The sequence below is a fragment of the Alligator sinensis genome, unplaced genomic scaffold, assembly GCF_000455745.1.
Source record: "Alligator sinensis unplaced genomic scaffold, ASM45574v1 scaffold778_1, whole genome shotgun sequence".
Taxonomy (NCBI): domain Eukaryota; kingdom Metazoa; phylum Chordata; order Crocodylia; family Alligatoridae; genus Alligator; species Alligator sinensis.
Genome location: NW_005842946.1, coordinates 31,094 through 43,645, shown reverse-complemented (window position 1 = coordinate 43,645; position 12,552 = coordinate 31,094). Strand labels below are relative to the sequence as shown.

At 57.5% G+C, this 12,552-nt stretch overlaps 2 protein-coding genes across 3 annotated transcripts in view; both read left to right on the top strand.

Annotated features, from left to right (window-relative positions):
- ELK1 (ELK1, ETS transcription factor) overlaps positions 1 to 5,668 on the top strand; it is a 6,750-nt gene extending 1,082 nt beyond the window's left edge. The window contains exons 2-6 of one of the 2 annotated variants that reach the window (XM_014526052.2): positions 12 to 220; positions 533 to 916; positions 1,253 to 1,603; positions 2,109 to 2,210; positions 2,437 to 5,668. In XM_014526052.2, coding sequence (XP_014381538.1) covers positions 12 to 220; positions 533 to 916; positions 1,253 to 1,603; positions 2,109 to 2,210; positions 2,437 to 2,535 — 1,145 coding nt within the window. In that variant the 3' untranslated portion in view covers positions 2,536 to 5,668. The remainder of the gene's footprint in view (positions 1 to 11; positions 221 to 532; positions 917 to 1,252; positions 1,604 to 2,108; positions 2,211 to 2,436) is intronic. The other variant, XM_014526054.2, reaches the window with a different exon arrangement.
- A 1,617-nt stretch (positions 5,669 to 7,285) lies between these two features.
- Positions 7,286 to 12,552, top strand: part of CFP (complement factor properdin) — an 8,419-nt gene continuing 3,152 nt past the window's right edge. The window contains 4 exon segments of the mRNA XM_014526053.2: positions 7,286 to 10,202; positions 10,734 to 10,835; positions 10,838 to 10,874; positions 11,418 to 11,581. Of these exon segments, the coding sequence (XP_014381539.2) occupies positions 10,130 to 10,202; positions 10,734 to 10,835; positions 10,838 to 10,874; positions 11,418 to 11,581 (376 nt within the window). The 5' untranslated portion in view covers positions 7,286 to 10,129.

The window sequence follows — 12,552 nt, the reverse complement described above, 5'->3', positions numbered from 1 at the left end:
CCCCTCCCGAGGCTCGGACCCATCAGTGCCACTGTGGCAGTTCCTGCTGCAGCTGCTGGGCCAGCGTGGTGCTGGGCACCTCATTGCCTGGACATCGCCGGATGGGGAGTTCAAGCTACTGGATGCCGAGGAGGTCGCCCGACTCTGGGGGCAGCGCAAGAACAAGCCCAACATGAATTATGACAAGCTTAGCCGTGCCCTGCGCTACTACTACGACAAGGTGGGATCCAGGTGTCCAGGACAGGCCACCCCAAACCCCAAATTGCTGGGAGATCCAGGCATCTGATCAAGGCCTCAGCACCCCCCCATCCCTTCAAAGCTGCTGTGGGACCCTGGTGTCTGGGCCAGGCAGGGCCCACCCCCACCAAACATACTGCCCTGAGACCCAGGAATCCAGGCAGGGTCCCTTCCCACCCTGTGGGACCCAGGTGTCTGGGTCCCAGCCCTGTGTTGGGAACCCAGGTGTCCAAGCCCTGGTCCCGCAGTGGGAGCCCAGGCATCCAGGTACTGATCCCTCCCCATACTCCCCTAGAACATCATCCGGAAGGTCAGCGGCCAGAAGTTCGTCTACAAGTTCGTCTCATTCCCAGAACTGGAGGGAGGCGGGGCCGAGGAGGGGGCAGGGCTACGGAGGGTGGAGCTGGAGGCCCAGGGGGTGGGGTCAGGGGAGGTGCCGCCCCCTGGCTCCACCCCTGGTTCCACCCCACTGCCTCGCAGCAGCCGCAACGAGTACATGCGCTCGGGGTTGTACTCAACCTTCACACTCCAGTCGCTGCAGGCCCCACCCCTGCTCCGTGGCCCTGCCCGCCTTGGCACCACCCCCACCTCAGCACCACCCCCACCTGCCCGTCCGGCCATGGGTGAAGAGGAACCTCCTGCCCCTGACGCAACAGTCACTGAGACCCTGGAACTGCAGGTGAGGTTGGGGTAGGGGGACAACCCTATGGTTTGCAGGCCCTGACCCTGCAATGGGAACACAGGTGTCTGGGCCCCGACCACATGGTGGGACCCAGGTGTATGGGATCAGCCTCTGGTGGGAACCCAGGTGTCCCAGCCCTGATCATATGATAGGAGCCCAGGTGTCTCCCTCAGCCTGTTGTGGAAATCCAGGCATCCAGGGTCAGCCTGACATGGGAACTCGGTTGTCTGGGCCCAGCCCTTGATGGGAGCCCGGGCATCTGATCATGGCCTGCGGTAGGAACCCAGGAGTCTAAGTCCCTCCTGAGCTGGCTGCATCCCCCTCTCCCCACAGGTGGTCGTGGCCCCACCCCCAGCCCTAGAGAGCCCCCTGGAGGAGCCGCTACAACTGGGGCAGGTGGAGCCCAAGCTCGAGGGGGCAGAGCCTATCCTGGCTCTGCTGGACCACACAGCCCCCCCAGAGCTGCTGGAGCCCCTTGGGCGAGGAGGGGAGGAGCCTGAGGAGGCCCCACCCCCTGAACCTGGCCCTGTCTCCACCCCTGCTGAGGGACAGCCCCCCAAGGGCCGGAAGCCTCGGGACCTGGAGCTGCCAGGGCAGGACAAGGGGGGCAGTGGGGCTCTGCTGGCACCTGGGGGGGCTGGCCCTGCCCTCACTCCCAGCCCTGCTCTCTCTGGACACACCTTGGTGAGCCGGGGAGTGAATGGAGCCTGACTGGAGAGGGGGTGGGGCCAAATACAGGAAGGAGAAGATTGGGGGCCAAGGCCTGCATGGCGTGGGTGGGGCCAAAGAGCAGCGGATTGAGCCAGAGAGGGGAGGCTGGGGGTTGGACTGCAAGGATGGATGAGCATAGCTGGGAAGGGGTGGGTGGAGCCTAATGGGTTCAGGGTGAGACAATGGGTGGGGCCAGAGAGGGGAAGGCAGGGCCAGAAGGGGTGGGTGGCGTCAAGGAGGGGAGAGTGGAGCCAGAGATAGGGGTGTGGCCTGAAGATGAGGGTAGAGCCAGAGAGGAGCTGGGTGTGGCAGTGACAGGTTAGGCAGAGCCATGGAAATCACAGGGTGGGGCTCTGGCTGGCATGGGGAGGGCTTATGTGGGTCGGAGGGGCAGGGCTAGTGTGGGGTCTGATGGGTAGAGCTGGAAGCCAGGGCATGGGGCTGAGCTGGGCAGAGCCTGACCCCTCTTCCCCTGCAGACCCCGGTGCTGCTGACCCCAAGCTCCCTGCCTCCGACCATCCACTTCTGGAGCACCCTGAGCCCCATCGCGCCACGGAGCCCGGCCAGGCTGAGCTTCCAGGTGGGCTGCGGGTCGGGAGTGAGGGGCACCATGGGTAAATGGTGGGGCTATGGGTCAGGAGTGGTGAGTGGCACCACTGAGGGGATGGTGTGGGGTGCAGGTCAGGAACGAAGGGTGGCATGGGGCTATGGGGAAGCTGTGGGTTGGGAGTGAGGGACACCACAGAGGTATGGTGGGGCTGCGGGTCGGGAGTGACGGCCATTGGCTGAACCCCTTCCCTCAACAGTTCCCAACCAGTGCAGGGGCCTCGGCACCCACCCCGTCCCTCAGCGTGGACGGCCTCTCCACTCCTGTCGTCCTCTCGCCCGGGCCTCAGAAGCCATGACACCGACATCCGTCCACATATCCATCCACCAGATCTGCTTCCTCAAGGCGCTCCACTACTGCCTCAGGGTCCACCCCTTCCATTTTTGGGGGGGCCTCTGGGACTCCCCTCTTTGGGAGAAGGGGTCTATTTTTCACAGCGATGGGAAATGTCCTCCCCTTGGAGCCCTGTTAGGGGGCCCCTGGGTGTTTACATGTGGGGAGGGGGCTGGTTTCAGGGGCTCTCCTAGCCCTGTCACCCGCAATTGGCCTGGCTGCTAGGCAGCCATCTTTGTTTTTGAGGGTGCAGGGAGTAGCAATGGCAGCCATCTTTGTTTGGACATGGCCAAGATGGTAGTCATTTTGGTTCGAACCAGACTGAGGCTGCCATTTTGGTTCAGAAATGGCCAGAGTGGTGGCCATTTTGGTTTTGCCAAGGCTGATGCAGCCATCTTGCTTTGGACATGGCTAGGGTGGCCCTTCTGACTTGATGAAAGCCAAAGTATTGGCCATCTTTAGCTCAATATTTGAGGGTAGGGGGAGGATTTTAGTGGGGCATTGACCATTTTTATCATGACCGGATTCGACCTGTCAGCCATCTTGGTTTTGGTTTGGCAGGGGTTGGGGTTGGAGGGGATGGAATCACAGCCATATTTGTTCAGCCAGGGTCAAGGGGAGAGGGGGATTGTTGGCCATGTTGGTTTTGGTCGAAATTTTCAGGCTGGCCCCTTGTTAGTCACGTTGATTTGGGCTGGTATTGGTGGCAGCCACGTTGGTCATGGCTCAACGCTGCAGTGGCCATATTTGTTTTGGCTGACATTGCTATTGGCCATGATTTTTGGTTTTGGGAAGAGGTCAGCCATGTTTATTTTGGCTTTGAAGGGTATTGGCTTTGTTTGCTTTGGGTGGTGGCCTCGGCCGTGTTTTTTTTGGCTTGAGGGATGGTGTTGACCATGTTTGTTTTGACTTTGTAAGGTGTTGGCCATGTTTGTTTTGGCTTGGGGGGGGGGGAGCATCAGCCATATTTGTTTTGGCTGGGGAAGATGTCAGCTATGTTTATGGTCAGCATTGACATAAGCCATATTTATTATGGCTGGCCGTTGTGTGTGGCGGCCATGTTTTTTTGATGTGTGTCTGGGGAGAGGGACCTGTTGGCCATGTTTGTTTTGGCTGGGTCAGATGTGCAGCAGCATGTCAGCCATGTTTGTTTTGGCTTTGGAGGGGGTATCAGCCATGTTTGTTTTGGCTAGGGCCAGGTTGGTCATGTTTTGTTTTGGCTTCAGGAGGGTGTGTCGGTCATATTTGTTTTGGCTGGCATCGCTATCAACTGTTTATTTTGGGTGGGCAGGTCATGGGCCACCCTTGACTGGAGAGGCTACATAGCATTAGCATCAGCCATGTTGGGGGCAGGGGCGCCTGCCATGTTTCTTTGTGCCCCTGTCCATTGCTGTGTTTACAGCAGATGGAGACATCCAGACCTCCCTATTTTGTCCCTTGATTTCCTTCCTGGGGGGTCAGAAGTTGTCAGGGTGGAAGTCCCACCTCCTCTTACTTTTTTTTATTCCTGGAGGTCACCATGGAAACTTTCTCTTCCCTGCTTGTCGCTATAGAAACCGTGGAGGAGGAAGCCCCACCCCTTTTTATTGCAAGGGGACCTCTGTGCCAGTGGTTTTGTTGATTTATTTCTTGACAATCAGTTGTTACCATGGAGATGGCCCACCAGGAAATCCTGCCCCCTCCAGCCCCACCTCTTGCCTCCTGGCACCTTTTAGAGCTTGGGTCCCTGTTACTGGCTTCCTGTCTGTTACTGGAGAAACAGCTGAGGCAGAAGTCCTGCCTTTCAAGGACTCTCGTGATTCCCACTTGCTTCATTGCTGTGGTAATGGTGAAAGAGGAAGTCTTGCTTTGTTTCCCCCACATTGTCCCCTGCCTGCGGTTTAGGGCAATGCTTTCTGTCACCACAGAAATGTCAAATGAGGAAGTCCTGCCCTCACAAAAGAGGAAGTTTTGCCTTTTCTCCTTCCCCCTTACAGCCTCCCAGGATTGCCCTGAGACTGCAAGATTTATAATACATGAGGATTAGTGGGGAAGAATTTGCCTTGGCTGACTTTCACAACTCTTGGGTAGGTGTCATTCAGGCTTTTCTTTTCCTCCGGCAGACATGCTGAGGCTTTCTTCACAGCTCCCACCAGACCAGGAGCTCCTTCTGCCTTTCCAGCAATGGTCAGGGATGCGGCTAACCAAAGCATCAGCCTTTTTCCAGCCTCTCTGGGAATCACTTTCACCACCTTCACATGGCTCTTGGGATGTCTTTTGGTCCCCACTACTTGTCCTCAGGCTCTTCGCTGGGTGTCTCAGCCTGCCAGCTGCGAATCTGCCTCCAATGCCTTTAGCTTCCCTTTTCAATATGCTATGTTTTCTCATTTTGAAGAGAAACTTCCCGCTATCTCTCCTTTTCTCAATCCAAGTTGCTTGATCTTTTCCCTTTCACTTTGAAGGCATCTGGGCCCTTTATGGGGACAGGCTTTGACTTCAATTTCTTTCGTTTTCTCTTGAGGTCGGTAACGCCAGCATTTCTTTTTTCTGGTCTTGCTGCTTTCCCCCTCTTTCTTCTGTCCTACTACTTTTTCTTCTCCATTTTAAGGAGGAAAATCTCCCTGCTTTGAAAGCCTCCGTCCCCTCCTGGCACCGTGGCCCTGCCGGCTTCAGGACCCCACACCTGTCTTGGGTAGAGTGGAGAGATTATAATCTGTGTTCTCAACCCAGAGTCACCCGGAGCTGCACGTGTGTTGCTCTGTCACCCTTTCGCGGTCTCCTTTCTGTGCTAGACCTGTCCTGGGAAGGGGCTGGAAACCCTTTATTTATTGCTGCCTGTTCCCAGAGTCCTTTTTATTGTGGGGTGGGGGTCCTTGAAGACCCAGCCCCTTAGGCAGCTGCTGGCTGCCTGACTTTTTTGGGCTTTTATATGATATAATATCCATCTATTTTTTAACAAGGGGGGTGGAGCTTAGCCCGGATTAACCCAGCCACTGGCTGGGGGTGTCTTACCCCAGGGTAAGTTGGGGGGAGCAGAGAAAGGTATTTTTCAGTCATAAGAAACTTTGCACTGCCCCATGGGGGCTTTGTTTCTTCTTTTCTGATGCATCAAGCACTTTGGGGGGGGGGGGGGGTGGGGTGTGGGGGCGGTGGGGGGGGGGGGGGGTCATATGTGTTCCCAAGGGTCACATGTGTGCCCAAGAGTCACAAGGAGAAATGGAGGGGAAGGGGGGGAGGTACATGCGTGGTGCTGGGCTGAGACAGTCCATGGGTAAGGCATGGGAGGGGAGCTTTCTCCCTGCATGGGAACTATGTGTCAGCTGCGGACAGGACATGGTAAAGTGCATCTGACCCGTGGGTGATGGACATGTTAAGCCAGGGGGGGAGGGGGACTGCATGGCCCACCCGTGTGAGGTGCGGGTAAGATCTGTGTAGCAATCATGGACATGATACATGTGAGTAAAATACATTTGAGCCTACCTGCTTTGTCAACTGTGAGGAAAATATGAGGCAGACATGTGAGGGGTAAGGAAAATGTTTGTGAAGTGGGGGTATCATGTGTGAGCCATATATAAGTTGTGGGTACAATGCATGTGAATCATGGGTAAAACACATGCGAACTGTGTTGTAAAACACACATGATCTGTGTATACACTATGGGCAAAATGCATATCAATTGGGAAACATGTCAAACACATGTGAGGGATGGGTGAAGCACACACCTGAGCTGTGTGTCAACTGTGGGCATGAAGCTTGAGTAAGATGTGTAAATTGTGTGAGAGCCGTGAGGCCATGTATACATGTAAGCCATGTATAAACTGTGGGTTAAACCCATGTCCATTGTGGGTTTAACATGTAAGCCATGGTTAAACCATGGGGAATGTGTGTGATTTGTGAGGAAAACGTGTCAAACACGCGTGAGCTGTGTGTAACACATGGGTTCAACACATGGGCTGTGGTTAAAACCCATGTCAGTTGTGGGTATAACGTGGAAGCCATGAATAAACCATGGGTTAACATGTGTGTGTCATGAGTTGAACATGAAGCCATGTGGAAAGCTTGGGTCAAACGCATGTAAGCTGGAAGGTGAATGCATGTTGCCACGTGTTAAAAAGACCCTTCCTCAGACAACTGCAACAAATTCTGAAGCACAAGGAAGCCATGAGCAAATATGCCAAGCCATGGGGACATCATGTGTTCTCTGGGAGGAGAACACACTTGGAGCCCAGCTGAAGAACACATGGAGCCCATGTGTGGACATGAGAAACATGTCACTTCTCTGTGGAGCACACATGTGAACAGTGAGCAGAAACCACATGGGGAACAGTGAGTAAAGAAAGGCATGTAATGTATATGCAACCGGGTCACACCACACACACTGCATGGAAACGATTTGCCAGAAACGTGTAGAAACCATGCAGAACCCAGGAGGATGAAGCACGTAGTGAATAATGAGTAGCATCCATGGAACGTGTACAGAATGGATCAAAACATGACAGACAACCCATGGAAACCATGAGGTAAAACACGTGATACAGAGCATTGCATGTGTCATGAAGCAGAAGACCTGTAACATACGTGTGAAATGTGTCATATCCACTTAACCAGGTGTGTGACCCAGGCACAGGGCCTAGTTAGGTTTCCATTGCCATGACAACAGACTAGGCTGCAGCTCCAACCTAGTGGATTTGTGGGCATGGGTGGGGGGAGGGGCTGAGGGGTATCAGTGCAGCTGCGGGGGGCAGTAGGTCTGGGGGGACAATCAGTGGCAACATTGGAACAGAGCCAGGGATGGGGGCACAGTCAGTCAACACAGCCACCAGGTTGCTAGGGAGGAATCTGTTGTTGCCATGAACACCATGGATGGGCCATTTGCTATGGTGGGCTCCATGCTTGCTACAAAGAGGCTGTTACTGTGGAGACTGGTGGGGCTACATGGTTGCCAGGGAGGAGGATGGGGTTGCCAGGGGGAATTCCATGGTTGCCCCAGAGAAAGTTGATATTGCTAGGGAGAATTCCAAGGGGTTGCTAGCAGGATATGGCTGCTATGCAGCCAGGGCGGGGGGGTAGACGCATGAAATTCTGCGGTTAACCTGTATAACAAGATTGTCATGGGATCCCATGGCTGCTGGGAAGGATATAGTTCCCCTGCCCAACCCTCCCTTCTTCTAGCTCTAGGGCTCCTCCCCTTCCTCCCTCTCCCAGCTCCAGATATGGGCAGCTGAACCCAGGCATCCATCTAGGGGCAGCTTTTTCTACTCTTCCCAAGGGCCTAAGGGGAACCTAGAGCAGGGTGCACTGGGTGCCCATACTCCTGGGTTTTCTGGGAGGGGATTTGGGGGCTGCGGGGTATGGGAAGAGTGCTCTGGGAGCCCAGAGACCTGGGCTATATTGTCTGCAGCACAGCTGCTGAGGAAGGACCCTGTGTGGGGAACCTTCAAGGGGATGAAATCTGATGCCTTCATTTAGGGGAGGAGCGAGTCAATGACGTTGTAGGCCTCAAAGTAATATCATAGGGCCTGGGAATGGGAAACCCCCAACCTGGAATCTTACAGCTGGGGGTAGCCCTGGGATGGGGCACCATGGGGCCCTGGTGGGGGCTGTGAGTTGGAAGTGAGGGGCACCACCGGAAGTGGGGGGTGCAGGTCAGGAGTGAGGGTCACAGTGGAGTTATGAGGGGTATGCAGGTCCAGAGTGAGGGGCACCACAGAGTTGGGAGGAGGGGTTGTAGGTCAGGAGTGAGGGGCACTGCAGGGCTGGGGGTCAAACACAAAGGACAGTAGGAGGGGATGTGGGTCAGATGTGAGGGGTACTGGGGGGGCTGCAAGTCAAGATTGAGGGGAATGGGAGGGCTTCAGGACTGGAGTAAGGGACAGTACAGAGTTGAGAGCAGGGCTCTGTGGGACTATGGGGGCAGGCTTCGGGTCAGGTATGAGGGGCTGCATGGGATTTTGGGAGGGCTGTGGGTTGGGAGTGAGGGGCACTGGAGGGGGACCTGTGGGTCACGACTGAGTCATAATTTACCCCCCATTCACTGTTCCCTTTTCATGGGGGGGGCAGTGAATCTCATGCTGGGAGAGGGCAGGGGGTCCCCTAGAACACCAGGGTCTTCAGGGCCTTTGAACATAGATTTGAGACCCCCTCCAAGAAGTGCCCATGTCACTAGGTGGCAGGCCCCACACCATTTAACCCCCCTGGCCTGGGGGTCAGTGAGGAACTCCCCTGGGCCTTGCCCCCACCCCATCTCAGCCACAGGGACCCTATCCCCCCAGCCAGATTTGGGCCCAGCTGGTCTGGTACTAGGCTGAACTCAAGCCTGGTCCTGGTGCCATGACAACTCAAGCCTGATGCCCCTGCCATTGCTCCTGTTCAAGGGAGGCACAGCCCAGTCAGACCAGTTGGGGTCCTCTCAGCTTGGCCTAGTCAGACCAGTTTGGCTCCCAGTCCAACCCAGTCTGACCAGTTCAGCCCCCAGCAACCCCCCCTCCCCCACCCGGGTCAGATTTGGGTCTGAGTGGGGACACTAAACTAGACTGAACTTGGACCTGGTCCTGTTGCCATGGAAACTCAAATCTGTTGCCCCTAATATTGCTCCCATTGTGGGGAGAAAGGGAGGCAGGGCACAGTCCAGTCAGACCAGTTTGGCCCACTCCCAACTTGGCCCAGTCACATCAGTTTGGACCCTAGCCTGGCCCAGTCACATCAGTTCACCCTCCCTCACCAACCCACTTGGCACCTCTCAGCCTGGCCCAGTCAGACCCGTTCACCCACTCCCCCACCCCCGCTTCGGCTGCTGGCACCACAAGATCAAGTTTCTTTTCCTTGGAAGCCACCAACTTCCTCATTTCTGCACCCACCCTTCCCCCACTCCCAGCTCTTTCTTTCCTCCTTGGGACCACCACGGGCCTCGCCCTTGCAAGGAAATCATCCCTGTTTCCCTCTCCTTCCTGGGCCTGGCAGGGACAGACATGGGGCTGCCCTGAAACCAACCCCACACCACCCCCTATCCAGCCTGGGCACTGGGACTAGCAACACTGGATCTGTGGTGCCCCTCACTCCTGACCTGCAGCTCTTCTCCGTGGTGCTTCGCACTCCCAACCTACAGCCCCTTCCACAGGCCTACAGTGACCCTTACCCCTGACCCACAAGCCTCATCCCCCCGCTTAATGGTGCCCCTCACTCCTGATCTGCTGCCTTCTCTGTGGTGCCCCTCACTCCTGAGGCACAGCCCCCACTCCACAATGGTGCTTCACTCCCAACCTATAGCACCCACCCTGCAATACCCCTTACTCCCAACCTGCAGCTTCCCCTTGTGGTGCCCCTCACCTGCAGCCCACCCATCACCCCATGGTGCCTCTTACCCCCGCCCTCCCCGTCACCCCATGCTGCCCTTCACTGTTGCCCTTCATGCTCGACCAACAGTTTCCCACATCATGCTGAGTCAGGCTCTTGGCGACGTCCTGGGTGGGGCGGGGCTGGTGCACATTGCCCTTCTCCCCCTCCCCTGACCAGCCCAGAGGCTGTCTTGGGAGTTGTCTGTGTAGCTGCAGTGTTGGCCTGTTGTCTGTCCATCTGGGTCCATGGATGGTCCGTGGACCATGCCCCTGCTCCTGACAGCTGCCTGCCTGGCCTGGGGCCTGCTGCCCCCAGCAGGTACCTTCCTGGTTCCTGGGTTCTCTGTTTCTGTGTCTCCCGAATGCCTGGGTTTTGTGTGTGTGTCCCTCCAGACACCTAGGTTCTGTGTTCTCTGGACACCTGGGTTCTCTGTGTCTGTGTCCACCTGGACTCTGGGGTTCTTTGTATCCCTTCAACTTCTGGGTTCTCTGTCTCTGTGTCCCCTGAAGCCTGGCTTCTCTGTGTCTATGTCGTCCGTTCGTCCGTCCCCCCGCCTTTGGTTCTCAGGGAGTCTGTTAACCACCCTCCCACCTTCACCCATCCCCAGACACCTGGGTTCTCTGCATGCCTGTGCCCTACCCGAGATGCCTGGGTTTTCAGTGTGCTCACAGCCCACCTGGAGGCTTGGTTTTCCTGTATGTCCACTACCCGCCAGACACCTGGGTTCCCTGCATGTCAGTGGCCCACCTGGACACCTGGGTTTCCCATGTGCCTCCCCCCTCTGCCCCCCCCAGGGAACCTGGGTCCCATGCCTCTCTCTCTTCACCACCCCCAACTGTGTTCCCTCAGGTGCACAGATCGGGTGGTGCTATGTAGACTTTGCGGATGGTGCCTGCCGAGACCTACTGGGTGAGGGGGTGGCTGAGGGCGACTGCTGCCTCCACCCACACTTTCCCTGCCCCAGCCAGACGCCCCCTGCCAGGCCTGCGGGTTAGTGACCCCTCCCCTGCCACGAACCCTCACCCCCAGAGCCCACCTGGGACTCCACAAAGGACCCCCTCACCCCTGAGACCCCCAAAAGCTACCTTGAGACCCCAAGGGACCTCTGGTCCAGGACCCCCCTGAGATACCCCTGACCCCATGCAGTCCCCCCTGGACTCCCACAAGATGCTTTTCTGAGAGACCCCCATCCCTATGCCTCCCCCTGAGCCCCATGCCCTTGGAAACCCCACAGCTCCTCCTATGTCACACCCTGAGGGACCCCCCCAGGACACCAGAAACACCCCACAGAGCCATCCCTGTGGCCCTAGACCCAGCCAGAGCCCCCTCCAGCCTGGGACCCCCTGAGGGATCTCCCCAAACCCCCCAGGGGCCCTCGATCCCCCATGAGATCCTTCCCCCAAGAGACCCCACCCAGAGCTTGCCCCACCCTGTGCTCCCCCCCCGAAGGGCCTCCACCCCTTTGAGACCCCAGGGGGAGGCCCCCTGTCCTGAGGGCTCTAAACCCCCCTGAGGGGAGTGTGGTGCCCGCAGGCCAGCTGTGTGGGGGGCCTGGTCACCATGGGGTCCCTGCTCAGTATCATGTGGGGAAGGGGCCCAACGCCGCCAGCGCATGTGCCAAGGCCGGGAGGGCTGTGCTAGAGGGCTGCGGCGCCAGCGTGAGGTCCAGGCCTGCACCCCCAGCCCCTGCTGCCCTGGTGAGTTTCTGCACCCCACATGGTACCCCCTATATCACCCCATACTTTCACTCCCTGTAGAACCTCTATAGCCCCCCCACCTGCACCCCCTGTAACACTCCCCTACCTTCACACCTATAGCACCATGTAACACCCCATAGTATCCCCTCTCACTATAGCACTCCTACAGCACCCCCCTACCTGCACCCCCTATTCCTCCCCCCTACTTACACCCCTGTAGCACCCCCTGTAAGTCTCTGTAACACCCCCTATAGCACCCTCTGTACCACACCCTGTAACACCCCTATAGCACCCCACATACCTGCATACCCTAGAGCACCCCCAGCCCCTGCTGCCCCAGGAATTCTGTGCACCTAGCGTGGCACTCCCAACCCTGGCACCCCATATAGCACCTCTCCAGTCACTGCTGCCCCGGTAACTGTATACACCCCATATAGGACCTCCCCATAGCACCCCTACAGCCACCCCCCCTTGCTGCCCCTAAATCACTGGGGAGGGGGGCAGAGGGAGTGGAAGTGGGTGTCTGAGCAGAGAGAGGCTGGGAGGGTCTTAGAGGGCTGAGGGGTCCATGGGGAGTCTCAGGGCCGAGGGCATCTGTGGAGGTGGAGGGGGCCAGTCAGGGGCTGTCTCAGGGCTTTGCAAGACTGTGGGAGACCATGGGGAGGGTGGGGCTTGGGGCTGTGGGGGCCCATGGGAGCGGGGGGGGGTCCAGGGCAGTCTCAGGGCTAGGATGGGGTGAGGGAGTCTGGGGAGGGTCATCCCGGAGATTGTCATGGCTGTGGAGTAGGGGAGACCATGGCAGGATTGGGGGTGTGGGAGGTCCATGGGGGGGCCTCAGGGCTTGGAGCAGGGGCCATAGGGAATCTGGGAACATTTTTGAGGGGGATGTTTGGAGGTGGGAGGGAGTGTGGGGGGAGGCCCATGGGAATGGGGAGGGGCCATAGGGGGCCCTGTGGGAGGGTCTCAGGGCT